General features: G+C 41.1%; 2 protein-coding genes across 2 annotated transcripts in view; both read left to right on the plus strand.

Annotated features, from left to right (window-relative positions):
• dnajb4 (DnaJ heat shock protein family (Hsp40) member B4) overlaps positions 1 to 2,531 on the plus strand; it is a 5,092-nt gene extending 2,561 nt beyond the window's left edge. The window contains 2 exon segments of the mRNA XM_020591303.1: positions 1 to 71; positions 1,119 to 2,531. The exon segment at positions 1 to 71 is cut by the window's left edge and continues 27 nt beyond it. Of these exon segments, the coding sequence (XP_020446959.1) occupies positions 1 to 71; positions 1,119 to 1,349 (302 nt within the window). The 3' untranslated portion in view covers positions 1,350 to 2,531.
• Positions 2,532 to 2,923: 392 nt separating this feature from the next.
• gipc2 (GIPC PDZ domain containing family, member 2) overlaps positions 2,924 to 13,818 on the plus strand; it is a 13,653-nt gene continuing 2,758 nt past the window's right edge. The window contains exons 1-2 of the mRNA XM_020591304.1: positions 2,924 to 3,678; positions 12,812 to 12,997. Of these exons, the coding sequence (XP_020446960.1) occupies positions 3,403 to 3,678; positions 12,812 to 12,997 (462 nt within the window). The 5' untranslated portion in view covers positions 2,924 to 3,402. The remainder of the gene's footprint in view (positions 3,679 to 12,811; positions 12,998 to 13,818) is intronic.

Here is a 13,818-nt window from a genome sequence, read left to right on the forward strand (position 1 = left end):
ACAAACCACACCCTCACTTTAGGCGGGAAGGCTCCAACATTGTGTATCCTGTTCGCGTGAGCTTACGACAGGTGAGACATTTTGTATTTCGGGGCCCACTTTGAATGAGTGTAGCAGCCTTAATAGAGTCTGATAGATGAATTAGTCACACACACAGGGAGATTCGGAACATGGTCACATTTAGATGAGAGTGCTGCTTTAAAGCACTGAAAAACCGGGTCACAATCAATGCACTGTAATCAGTGTGCTTCAAAAGTACAGGCACTGAATGAGCATAGTACTGAACTACACACACACTTTGGATGCGCATTTAGGTAATCTGGCTCATCAACACTGAGAAATAGGAGTGGTATCACAGGGAGGGCACAGAGGAGGCGGCCACCCACACTCACTCAGTGCAAGATGCACTTATATGGTTCCTCCTACTCACCTCAGTGCTCAGAGATGGATGTCACTACTTCGTCTCTGAATATCTGACTGCTTGATGCAAATAAACGCAGATCAGCTCTCCATGACATGAATCACACTGAGAAATCATAAGATTAAACGGCAGTTTAAGATAAATGTTTTCAATCACAAGGCTCACTTTCTTGTGTGACAGGAATTAGAAAGTGCCAGCCAAATAGGAAAAGTCTTTTGTGCTAAGACATACAGCTAAGTGAACATTTTATCAATATAAAAGGTCATTCATGACTTTTGCAAGACCACTTACTAGCTTTCTCCAGGGTTTGCCCCAGTATCTCAGGATCATCATCAGATAGACAGGAAAGGAGGATTAAGAAAACAAGGAGCTTGTTCACATTCAAAGCTTGTCCTTGAACAGGGACAGGGGTTGTCTTTCCCTCCATATCCCATACGACCACCTGTTCTGGTGAGTAGAATGGTGTTCATCCCTCCAGTAGAGTTCAGAGACTTGTAGAGTCAATGCCAAGATGCACTGAAGCTGTTCTGGTGGCACGTGGTGGCCCAGCACCTTAATGAGACACTTGGTTGGTTTTTCCTTTCATTTGTCACTCATCTGTACATATTTTTGCATAAGTCTCAGTAGATCTGCAGTAAATCATGTGTGGGTTGCTGTTCCTCACTCTTACTGTACATCCATATTCCTGTCTTTGCAGTCGTTGTGCGGCTGCTCGGTTACCGTGTCAACGATAGATGGGAAGACGTGCAACATGAAGATCACAGATGTCATTAAACCTGGCATGAGAAAGACTGTTGCCGGGCAGGGTCTCCCGTTACCCAAAAACCCAGAGCAGAGAGGAGATCTGGTGGTGGAGTTTGACGTGAACTTTCCTGAGACGTTGCCTGGCAACGCCAAGGATGTTCTGAAACGACATTTACCTGCTTAGCATGAAGGACGCAGACTAAAAGAGGGGAGATAACGGCATGACAGCGCTCACCCTGGGTACCAAACACACACATGCAAGGATAGTTCTGACAGCTCACAGGTGGATCCCCTGACAAATGTGCAATATCTATTTTTGAGCTATTTGGCATTTTTATAAATACCATGCATGCTGCCAAGTTGATACAAGAACAAGCGACAGACTGTTTGGGTTGTTGATAGAAAGTACACATTTTATATATGTGGATCTTTGCCACACTTACTTTATTTTTTTGCTTGTTGAAAATATTTGGCTGTGAATGAGTCTGCAGTTGCCAAAAAAGTCCCAGTGATCCAGGGATAACTTCAGTGCCAAACATTACACTTTCATGCTCTTGTTTATATTTGACACACTTCATTACTGAAATTATTTAACTGTTATTCATGTTTATTTTGTCATGAAGACATACAAGCTTGCATTTGGAGAGAGTCTTAAAAGTTGTGTACAGGTTATTCAAGAGAAAATGGACAGAATGAATTCAGCTGGTTTAGCATGTGTGCATATCAGACATTTGTGAAGATCTTAGACTTGAATTTTAAAATAAATATTTCCACACAGACTGATCTTGAGCTGTTTCAGTCATGGAGAGACAGTCAGTGAACCCACCCCCATGAAATAAACACTGTATTAACACTAATCAGACTAATACTGCTGAGGCCTATTTATAGTAACCCTACATAGCAATATTACTCAAAATGGGTTCTGTGCAGCACCAGGAAATTAAATGGCTCTTCAGAAAGACAGTATTCAAATGTGAATATTTTGTTGTTGTAAAACTTCTATGGTAAATATTTTTGTGCAAAGATCAATATTAAAAATATAATGACTGAATTCAAGGCTTAAAGTTTACTAATGGCAGAACTATGAATGTATAAATATAGCTGTCTGGTAGCAGCTGCTGCTGCATCACCTGCCAACATAGAGGCCATTACATTTTCCCACCAGGGGACGCCACATCACTCATCAAGGCCATGGGCCCACAGAGAGGAGGGTCCAAATCAGAGAGGAACACTTCACAGCTGACATCTCTACTTATTAGTTTTCACATTGACAGCAGAAAGTGTGGCATTAAAATGGTATTTCTTAGTGTTTGGGCTTCAGTAAAACCATATGATGATGGGTAATGCATGCAACATCCATTTTAATTTACTATTCCAGACAAGTATAATATTTTTATATTATTTATTAACACCCCTATGGGTTGATGTCTGTCTATCTAGCTGTCTTTCTACATGTCATTCAGGTTATTTGCTCTTACATGTACATCAACATGTATCAAAGATTTGTGCAAATGATGAGTCACTATTATCCAGGAAGGGTGGAGAGTAAACAGGCCAGCTCCTGCTCAGTGTTACTTTACAAGCCTGGCGGCAATCACTATATCGGATGTACTCTATTTAAACTGATGCAACTTGGCAATTCTTAATTTTCATGCGAAAACGGTGCATACAAGTATTTTAACCATTCTAAGAGTACTTCTTCCACCACTGATGTAACTTCAACTTTACTTTAACTTATAATAACGTTCAGCATGTTCTTAATAAAATGTCTGAATAATTGTTTTAAGGTGCAGGCCCCTGTGCGTCCACGTCTGGACCCTTTGCGCCGGAGCCCGGGGGCTGCTCTCCCTTGTGGAGCCCGGGCGCGTCCCACTGCGCCTGCGTCCCGCGGCACGCTGAGAAACAAACAGAGTAGCTATTGTTAGCAGGGGAGCAGCCAGGAGGTTGTGTCAGAGTTTACCAAGCACCTGACGTTATCTGTTGAATATTAACGCTCATTTTTTTCAAGTGAGGGCCGAGTCACCATCGAAGAACAAAGTCTGGGCTGTGGGCAGGTGAGGAAGGGAAAAGAGTTGGCGGAAGGTAAGGAAGAAACCGTGAAAAGGTAGAAGGAAAGAAGGAAGTAAATAAGGACAACCACGACTGTTGGGATCGGAACCCAACAGGTACTTCAGTGTTACAGCAGCGGATCGGACCTGTTGTTTTTACACGTCGAAAAACAAACGGAGACATCAAAAATGCCTTTGGGACCATGGAGGAAGAAAAACAAGTCGACCAAGGAGAATTTGGTGGAAAACGAGGAGGTCAGCGGCGGACACGCAGGTGCTGGCAGCCAGAATAAATCCGCCGTGAACGGAGCGGGGCTCCCGCCTCCACCTGCCAACCTGCGGCCCAGGCTGGTGTTTCACACGCAGCTGGCACACGGAAGCCCCACCGGCAGGATCGAGGGGTTCACTAACGTCAAGGAGCTGTACGCGAAAATAGCACACGCGTTTAATATAAGCGCACCTGAGGTAAGAGCTCACCTGTAGTTGAAGGGGATAAAAGGTCATGTGATTTAGTGTCGTACAGGGCTTAAAGCTCACTTTTACTCACAGTACGGGAAGTGTTTAACTAGACTTGTTTAGGCTAATGTTACCTAGTAATGTTACCAGTGGTCATTGGCGCATTAACCTTTTCAGGAGCCCCAGGGCAGAGATTTGTTTTGGGCCCTTGTTGACCACCACTCTATATAGAACTACACTCCTTTACATTAATCTAACGGACCTGATTGTGTCTGCTTCATGTCTGAACAAGTACCCATAATGTTAGCAAGTCAAACTAGTAACATTTACTTTTAACAGGATACGAGTCTGAACTGCATGCAGTCATATTAACTGATAGGCACACACAAGATTACGATGTAGGATGATGTGACATACAGTGGACCCACCTTTTCGCAACAGTTTAGGTGCTCAGCCCACTATAAAATGTTTTTTTTTTTTTTGGAAGAATGCACTAAAATGAGGGGCCCTTTAGGAAATAAGTAAGCAGTTGTGCAAATACATGCCTGTGAAACACTGTAAAACATTCTTAGTTATATGTGAAACAGACACACAGTCACAATCGAGGCAGCTGAAATGATGCATATCAATCATTTGTGAGACGGAAATCTTTTATTTTCTAGTTTCCGCTGTGTTTTATGATTAACTCAACGGCTTTAGGTTTTATCTGGTCTTGGCTCATGGGGTCTGGTTGGGCACAGCCTGAAGAAGTGACATGGGGCCACCGCCCTGTGGACCCACCACCTGCAGGAAAGAGAATCGGGGTTGGGAGCTGTGAATGTTGAGCGGCAGGTTAGGTCGGCCGATTAAGTACTCTCATTTTAATACATTTTCCTGGTAATACTTAAAGTACATTTTAAAATGCAAGACCTGTTGTCATAATGGAGTGTTTGTATGCTGTGATATTGTTACTTTTACTTAAGTAGAGAGAGAACTGAATACTTCATCCACCACTGAAGGATTGATACTTGATGTGAAAGTTTGTGTAAATAGTTTTGTCATCTTTGATTGTCTCATGTCAGAGCTAGTCAGTGTTCGTAAAGGCACACCCTGCCAGGTCTCTGCCAGCCTGTACACCTTCAACCCTACATGACTGAGAAATGTCTTGCTTCTTATCGTCATTATGCAGTCACTGGATATCTGACAAATTCATGTCAGAAGCAAGAGCAGCAGGTGCATGACTACATGGAAGTCTTGAAAACAAAAGTGGATTCAGCATCTTCGTCTGAGCTCGGACTTGAGCTCCTCTTTTCAAAAGAAAGTGTGAGTGACATGTTTGGCTTTTGTCAGCCTGAATATGACTGGATAGGCTGCAGTGATGTCCTGTTATCAGCCTGATGTGCTGCTGGAGATGTGAACCTCCTTCCTCTCTTGAAACAAAGAGATACAGTTGCTTCTTTCAGTAAGTGGAAAGGAATTTGTCTCGGTGTCGTTTGAACACGGTGACGCACACAGCTATGTACATTTGATAAGTGGAGAACTGCTTCTCTTGATGGCAGAAATGTATCCTCAGTGAGAATAGGACACCAGCCATTTTTCTGCAGGTACTCTTCCATCACATCTATCAACATTCTGTCTCTGTCTGGAATTGTTTTAATACAGAAACTGCCTTAGTGCATTTAGGGAGACGAGAAAAACTACGGTACAGGGATCAGCAGAGAATCGTGCTTATGTTGGTTGAATTGAGACAAAATAAATTGCTGCCTGAATAAGTAATGCCTCAGTGCTTGCTGGGAAAAAAATAATGATGCAAATATCAATATCTCAGGTTGTTTTGTTGAGCAGTTAGTATCACATTGGAATTCTTTGGTGTAGAGTAGATGCAGAAGGTATCTTTGTCTCTGAGTAGGCTGGCCTGTTCAGAAATGTGCCACAGATAGTTACACAGAGACAAAGACAGACAGAGGTTGGGAGTTTGATGTAATAGTGTTAGTAACCGGGCTCTGCAGTTTTAGCCACAGGAAATCCCACGCGTCCGGCTCCGTGGGCACAGCCTCAAATCTAAGCACATAACTTGCCTCAGGCACAGCCAGAGGTGTCCCGGAGCACCCAGGAGAGTAGTTCCTCCCTCCATAAACGCCATCACTGTGGTGTCTATGTTGACTGAACGTGACCTGTGTCAGGCATCACAAAAAAAATGCCAATGTGGTCATTGAAAGCCTTATTTCCCAACAAATCTCAGCTTTTCAGGGATAAAGTAGGAAGTCTTAAAGTAAAGCTGGGGGCTGGTGTCAGTACTTTATGATACCTAGGTTTTGTGTTTGTGTGATGTTTTTATACTTTTCTTCATTATTATACTCAGAGTTGTTCCTAATACTTTATTAGTGGTATACAGTTCAACTTCATATCTTCTAATGCCTGTACATTTTAATCAGCACCTCTCTAAAACACTTATAACAACAACTACAACTAGTCAAGGGTTTAATTTTGCGGATACTTGTAAAACTGCAGATTAGACAGAAACATTATCAGCAGCTATTTTGGTAATAATTATTTGATGAAGTCATTTTCTAAGTAAAACTGCCACTTATTCCCAGGTTTCAGCTTTTTCAGTTGGAGGATTTGCTTCTTTTATCTATTTGTCATCATTGGAGATGAATTTTCTTTAGATTTTGGATTGTTGATCAGACAAAACAGGCACCTCATCTCCAAAACCAAACTGTCGTTAACCCTGTGTTTTTTTTTTTTTTTGCTCTTTCTTTGTCCCACTCTCTCCTTGCAAAAGAAGGCGAGCTCTGCGGTCAGGCAACCACTATTTCAGACTTTTAGCACCAAGAGCTCCTCTATAGCCAGATGTGTGAAATGACTACTCACTGTTCCAATATATACTTCTTATAACTTTCACTTCAGGTGGTGTTTATTTATAGACAGTACTTTGACAACACAAGGTGGAGAAGCTGGAATAACAACAGGAGTGCTGTAGGCAGCAGAGTATCATGGAGGGGGAAGTATAGCTGAGAGACACCACGTCCTGTCCCATTTTCACTTGATTTATCAATGTGTGAAATCGTAGTTAATGCACCTTTAAGATCGACTGCCTAATGAAAGCACAACAATAGATGCTCACAGTGAAACCAGACATGCTTTAGTGCAGTGTGAAGTCTGTCTGGAAAGAAACGTGTAACCTATCAGAGGCAACGAGCACAAGGAAGACAACACCATTGTTCATTACATAATTCATATCAGTCCCAGCCAAGTTTTGTGTAACCTCAGCGTCATAGAGCTACAAACAACCACAGTCATGGTTTCTGTGCAACTGTTTTGTCCTCCAGTTTACCCGAGTGTGCTGCACAAGAAAGTGCGGTGGTTGCTTGATGGGTGTTAAATGAGTTGTGTTTTCACAGGAGACATTTTAGCCAAGTGTAGGCGTTCGCTCTGCACAGCTGGGTCCATTGTTATTGAGGCAAGGCAAACAAAATAAAGCATTATTGGATTTAATCAAATTCTTAAACTGTTAGAGTTCAGTTAACAAGAAGCACAGCTGTGTAAAAAGTCTGAGAGAAAATGTTTCAATCATTTCCAAGTAAGAACTGCCTCCAGGCTGTGAAAATAAATTGAGCTCACAATAATTCTGACATAAACCACAACATCTGTTTTAGCTGAATCAATAATTTTACCTTGATTGTATCTTTAAAATATCTAAATAGCACCCGACCTTATTTAAAATGAGACCCTGTAGGAATTAAAGTTTATATCTTAGTTCCATAGCTTACTACTTCTGAAACATAGGGCCAAAAATATGAAACACTACCCAGTGGCAACTAACAATTATTACTCAATCATCTGTTCTATAAGAAAATGCCATCACTTTTTCCCCAAAGCCCAAGTTAAAAGCAGCTAAAGAACTGATTTGATTCAGATGTGGCGTTCTTCTGGATGTGTTAGCTAATACTGTTGGTTTTGATAACATGGTCATGATTTTACCTTTATGTTGAATTAATATGATTTTAATTTGGGAGTAATTCGAGCTTCATGTAACATTAGTGCTTTGTGTCATATTAGCAGTAACCAGAGCTTCCTACTGGATTGACAAATTTACTTGAGAATCAGCTAATGCTAGCTTCAGACTGGAGGCTGCATTTTGTTGCAACCAGGCATCCGTAGTTCACATTGTTGCTAGGAAACAGGGCGTGATTGTGTTTAGGAGCAGCTCATGGTGTCAGTTTGTGTTTGAGTCTCAGTTGATCTTGTGGCCGCCGAAGAAATTAGGTAGAGTATCTTTAAGTTACAGCAAAGTTCATAGTCAGTCACTTTATTTAGGAAGCAGAACTGATGGAAAGTAATCTGTCTGGCATCATCTTACTGAAGAGTGTACTGTAGACTCGCATATATTATATAATGTCAGTCCACTCTATGCATTTTAGCAAGAGTATACATGAAATGTTAGAGTTTTTAGATAAAGAATGTGTTGTATCATGTGCTCTTTCTGCTCAGGTCAAAGTCTAGTTATTGTCGCTACAGCTGTGTAGGTGTGGCGCTGTGACTTCGGTCTTGTCCATTTGTTGCAGTGAGCGCACTCACCAGAAAGCACACAGTCATTTGCTTAGAGTTTGAATATCTCGGCTGCAGTCGTGTGACAGAACCACACATCTTGGGTTTTGTTTTCCAGGTTGTCGTGCTTCCATGTTTGCAACCAGACATTTCTTAATTGGGGGACAAGGTGAAACAGTCTCATTTGATGGAGCTTGAGTCTGCTGTTTGTATTAGTTGGGTGTCTGCCTTCGCTTCCTAGTTGTTATAAAATCCAAGAAAGCATGAAGATGAACTACAGTTCAGGGTGCTTAGTTGTCTATATCACATACAGTAGTTTAGATGAAAATGTTTGCCTTGATTCTTGGAGTCTTTTTTTTTTTCATGAATGTACAGACTGTTAAGGTCTCGAATTCATCAGGACAAGAACATGAGGGACTGACTTTCAGGGCCCCAAGTCCATTGTGTGCTCAGGTCTGGAACAGCCAGTTCAGTGTGACAAACACTTCAGCCAGAGGACTGTGTTCAGGACACATCATTTCTGATGCAGAGCAGTACAACTGAAATCAGTATCACAGTATTCATAGTATCTTTGTGATAACAATCTGCACTCCCTGGCCACTGTATTAGGTAAACATATACAACATAATGCAACAGCTCTGCCACCTGGTCTTTCTTTGTGAAGCTTATAATGGCCAGTTTTTTTTAAAAAGCTTATTGCTGAGGTTATAGTTAGTGAAATGTGCTTCTAAGATTCTGCACCCTTCCTCTTTGTAAGTGGGGTGGACAAAACATTAGGAACAGCTCTCAATATAATGGCTTTGCCAAATCATGATTCTTCGCTGTAATCTTAATGTTTTTCCACAGTTGACACCATCGTTTTCTTGTGTGTTAAATCAACCCAGTTATATTGTGTTGGCCCCTAATAACACGTTCTGAAATTTTGCTGCATCATGATTCCAGTGAACATGTGGTTACTGCTAATTGTGTTTCATTACACATGTGACAAACAAATGAGCATGAACTATTCCTGTGTGCCTCTGTGTAACCACACGCCCAAGACAACAAAGTGATGCTAACGAGGAGTGTGAGAAGAAGCAGCAGCAGCAACAGACCTCAGGTGTGTGTGTCTGTGTGTTTACCAGTGACTGGACTGGATCTGGTTTTGTAGTGATTCAAGTGTTTGTTCACCAGCAGTGATGCAAGGGAAAGTGTCCTCGCAGCAGCACTGCAGCCTCCAGAGCAACAGGTTTCCAAAAGTGAGTCCAGGTTTCTATCGGTATCTCTGAGGATCCATGTGGACAGAAAGAGAAAACTAATCTGTTACCACATGTCTGGGACGGGTGTGGTGATGTATCAGAGGAGTCTTAACTCTAAACTGCCCTCTGCCTGCCTTAATAGTAATAATTAATTTTCCCCAGTGCTCAGAGCTGCTGCTTTTTTGGCTTTGTTGTGGAAAAATAAAACCCACGGTTTCTTTATTAAAACTAAGTTTAAACACATTGACTAACATGTAGCTTCTTAGTGTTTCCAGAATGTGTTTTAGAAAGCAAATCTACCAGTTAAACCAGGCTTACATTAGTAAAATAAGCCTTTTTTTTTAAATAAAATCTATGCTTCAGGAGATTTAAACCATGGAAGTGCAGGTATTCAGGTGTAGTTCAGCTAAACTGGTGTTAAATTAGTGTTACAATCAGCCTACCAGAATAAAACACAGTTTTCTTCCAGTTCTCTTGGTACTGCTTTACTGTGATCATGAGTCAACGTGCAGTGCAGATATTTTTTACATTCTGACATAAGCTAGACCTATACTTATGTACTTGGCTTAACCTGTACTTATTATGTACCTAAAATTTTTAGCAGGTATCATGTTCAGTCTAAAATATGTGCACAGTATTTTAGTCAACATATAGTTTGTGCTTTTAAATGTACTGCCATTTAAATAAAGCTTTGTGGCTGACTGTAGATAGTGGCATTTTTGTAATTCAGACGTCCTATTAAACAAGATGAAAGAATCAGACTATTGAAAACACAAAAGGAGTAGTTAGTAGACAGGTGGTCTGAAGCCATATAAGCAGTATTTCCATCTGAATCTCATCAGTCCTTTGGCTGCTTTTAATGCTCTTCATCTCAAAAAGCCAAACTGATGGTAACCCTGGTTTTGTTTGCTTTCGTTCCAGTATTTTATTCTTCATTTACTATATTAAGTTTGCATATTAATACAGGCTTTTTACAATAAACTCTGCTTTTCTGAGCGACCTTTATTAACACCCCTCTGTCACTGTGAAGAATGTCGTCCACATTCAGGTAGATGATTACACTGGCTTAAAAGCTGATGAATGCACTTTTCTGTTGAAAACAGCCACACCAGAATACACTTGGCTTACGTCAGCATTCCCTGTTAACGCCTAAAAAAAAAAAAAAAAAAAAAAAACCCAACACAGAAATAACAGCAGACGAAGACAGGAAATGGGGAAAAACATTATTCCGCTGTGTAATATAGTTCAATGTTTCTCACCCTCTTCTGTCTTTCAAAGGATCTGCTAAAGTGGCTGTGAATGAACCACGGCTCAGTTGCTAAAGAAACAGGTTACCCAAGCTTTTAGTCATGACTCTTTGAATGCAGGGTATAGTTCACAGAGAGATCCTATTAAAGGCTTTTCCTTTTCTTCTAGCACGCATGGGAGAAATGATCTAGTAATATATGTAGGTGGACAGTGAAAAAAATTCATTACCTCTAATATTAAAATATTGTACAATGCTGTCGTTTTGTGGAATTCCAGGTGAAATTTTTTTTTTTATGGATAGGCAAGAGTTTAGAAATAGGTGACTGTTATCCACAGTCATAGGTGATGTCCTCTGATGTCTGTGTTGTCTGGCCAACTGTCCAAAGGTAAAAAAAATTCTATCTACAGATACTGTATATAAAACAAGGAAGTGTTTCCACCTGTTCTGACTGTTTCCTTGTTGTGGTGTGATCCAGACTTTTGTTATAAAAAAATTATTGCTGTTTCCAAAACTAGAAAATAAATATATTTTAAATCCAACTTTTCTTAGTTTATTCTCTCATCATGCTTTTCTTTGTCTTTTGAAAGCACTGGCCAGTAAAAAGCTCTGTTATGAGTGATGTTGAACAGATTGCACTCCCTCTCCTTTGACTTGCCCTTTTCCATGTGGGTATCAAGATCTTGGTCAGTGTAGTGCAGGCAGTGGGAGGTGTAGTATCTGTTCTTGTTCAGTTTGCCAGAAAAGAGGCAGTTGCTATTTAGCTACACCCGGCGGTGTGAACACGTTGTCGGCCCAGCAGGAGGAGAGGAGTGCTGAGAGCTGCCTGTGCAGAGAAGTAGCTTAATGTGGTCGGCAGCCTTGGTAACCGGGCGTAGGCGTCTGCCTCCGGTCCACCCGCTTGCTCTCGGGTAAAACCCTGGAGTGGGAGGAGGCAAGGGTTGGGGGTCTGTTATGAAAAAAGCAAGGAAGAGAGCCATCAATTCAGCTACATTACACCCCTCCATTGCCTCTTCTATCATCCATACTCCCTTTCACGTTCTCTCTTTGCGGCCCCCCTCTGCTATAATCCCATTCTTTTATTGTCTGGTAACCCAAGGCAACGCACGAGGCTGTGTCAGCTAGAGAGTGTGTGTGTGAAAAGCGCCTGTTGGTACACAAAAAAAAAGGGTGAAAACAATGTAGGCCTTGCTGCCAGAGCCTGATTGGCGACAAAGGTCATCCTCCTGATGAACCAGCACGAATCATTCTCTTTCTGCTGTGCAACCTGGAAGTCAGCCACTAATTCCTGGCTCTCTTACTCAAAGCTAGGGGTGTGACAAGATCTCGTGCGACGAGATCTTGCAATATTAAAATGTCACGATATTTCTCCTTGAGGCAAAAGCTGTCTCACAATGTCATTATAAAACAGAACCAGAGCAGCAGCCGGTATGACGGTGTGTGATGGCAAAGTGATGCATGTTCACATTACAATACGGCCAAGTTGTGATGAGTTGACGTGAGTGGCTTCATTCACGTTTCCAGCCTGTGAGTTTCCGTTGTGTTTTGGTTAGGCTGACGTAGCCTACTCTACATTAGCACCAACTCTACCACCGGTGTGTCTGCATTGATAGATAACATCACATTCACATTTGGTATTAGTGAATACAGTATGCACGGCGTGGTGTGAAGGCAGATTTTTACACTTTGGCACTGGGGGAAGGGTAATTTCCTCCAGTGGCTTCATTACATGCTGAGCCTGCCGCTGGACTTAGAACACAGCCTGGTGAAACGCACAGACATAAATGGATGACGCCTTGGGGTGGGAGAGGGCATAACTGCATATCAGGCAGAAATCCCTGATGAGTCCTGTATTTAGCTTACTGACACAGCGTTCTTTCATCTATGCTTTTATTTTTGCATCTAGCTCAGTTTTCAAGCTGTGACTCAAAACGGGACTGCATTTTTTTGACTGCGTATAAAAGATGTGGACTATTCTTCACAGTTTGACTACTAGTCCTTTATTTTTCTGTGCCTTTTTAGAAATGATTCCATTCATTCATTTAGCCCAGTCTCATCAAAAATGTTCTTTTTTTTTTGTACATAGTAGTTAATGTACTGCATATGTCTGCTGCATACGTTTGTACAGATCCTCTTCTGCACCCTGAACACCCACAAGATTGACATGGAGAAGCTGCTGGGGGGCCAGATCGGCCTCGAGGATTTTATTTTTGCCCACATTAAAGGGATCAAGAAGGAGGTAGAAGTTTATAAATCTGAAGATGCTCTGGGCCTCACTATCACTGACAACGGAGCAGGCTATGCTTTCATAAAGGTGAGGCAAGAAGGAACGGCTCACCCTGAAAGTGATTTCTGTTGAGTTTATTGTTTGTGCTTATTGTAATCATAGCATGTTAATCCTGCTTATCAGAAATTAGGTAGAATTATTAGAAACACTATGAAGAGTAAACTTTGTTTCTTGGTTTAAACTATTCCCAAGGTCATGTCAGTGTATCCATACAGGGATACAACTATTATTTTTGATTATTTTTTATGTTAAATAAAATTTTATTTTATGTTTAAATTATTTTGTAAAACATTTTAAAAATAAAAATTATTGCCTAATATGTTACCAGTGTCCAAAAGTTATATTTTGTGAAGAAGTTTTAGGAACCAAGAGTTATAAGAACCATACAGACTGGTCTAATGGGCTTATATGGTCTCAGTCATGTCACTCCACCAGAACAAATGTCTCACATGTGCCATCATGTGACTCTGAGGCAGCACTGCATCCAAACAACCAGTGAGAGCTACTGCATCTGTAAGACAAGTCAGCCTTCAGCTGAATTCATTCAGATGTAACCTTCAATGTCTGAAAAGTCTTTATTTAAACAAGTTTAACAGCCTATAGATTCGAAGAATGAACCATCCAGCCTTATGCAGCTTTTTGTCACATTTAGAGGGAGCAAAATGTAAGTACGCTACAGGAAGTATTTGGTGGAGTGGACATATTTGCACCACAAATTGTTTCCTTTTCTGGAGCTTTTATGTCTCAGACTGAAATGAACTATGTTACATATGTAGCTATAGATGGAAGAATTTTATTAAAATGGCCTAATATGGCTGATTCCAATAAGATTGTGTTCTGCTGAGTCA

This window comes from Monopterus albus, unplaced genomic scaffold, assembly GCF_001952655.1.
Source record: "Monopterus albus unplaced genomic scaffold, M_albus_1.0 scaffold14.1, whole genome shotgun sequence".
NCBI classification, from domain to species: domain Eukaryota; kingdom Metazoa; phylum Chordata; class Actinopteri; order Synbranchiformes; family Synbranchidae; genus Monopterus; species Monopterus albus.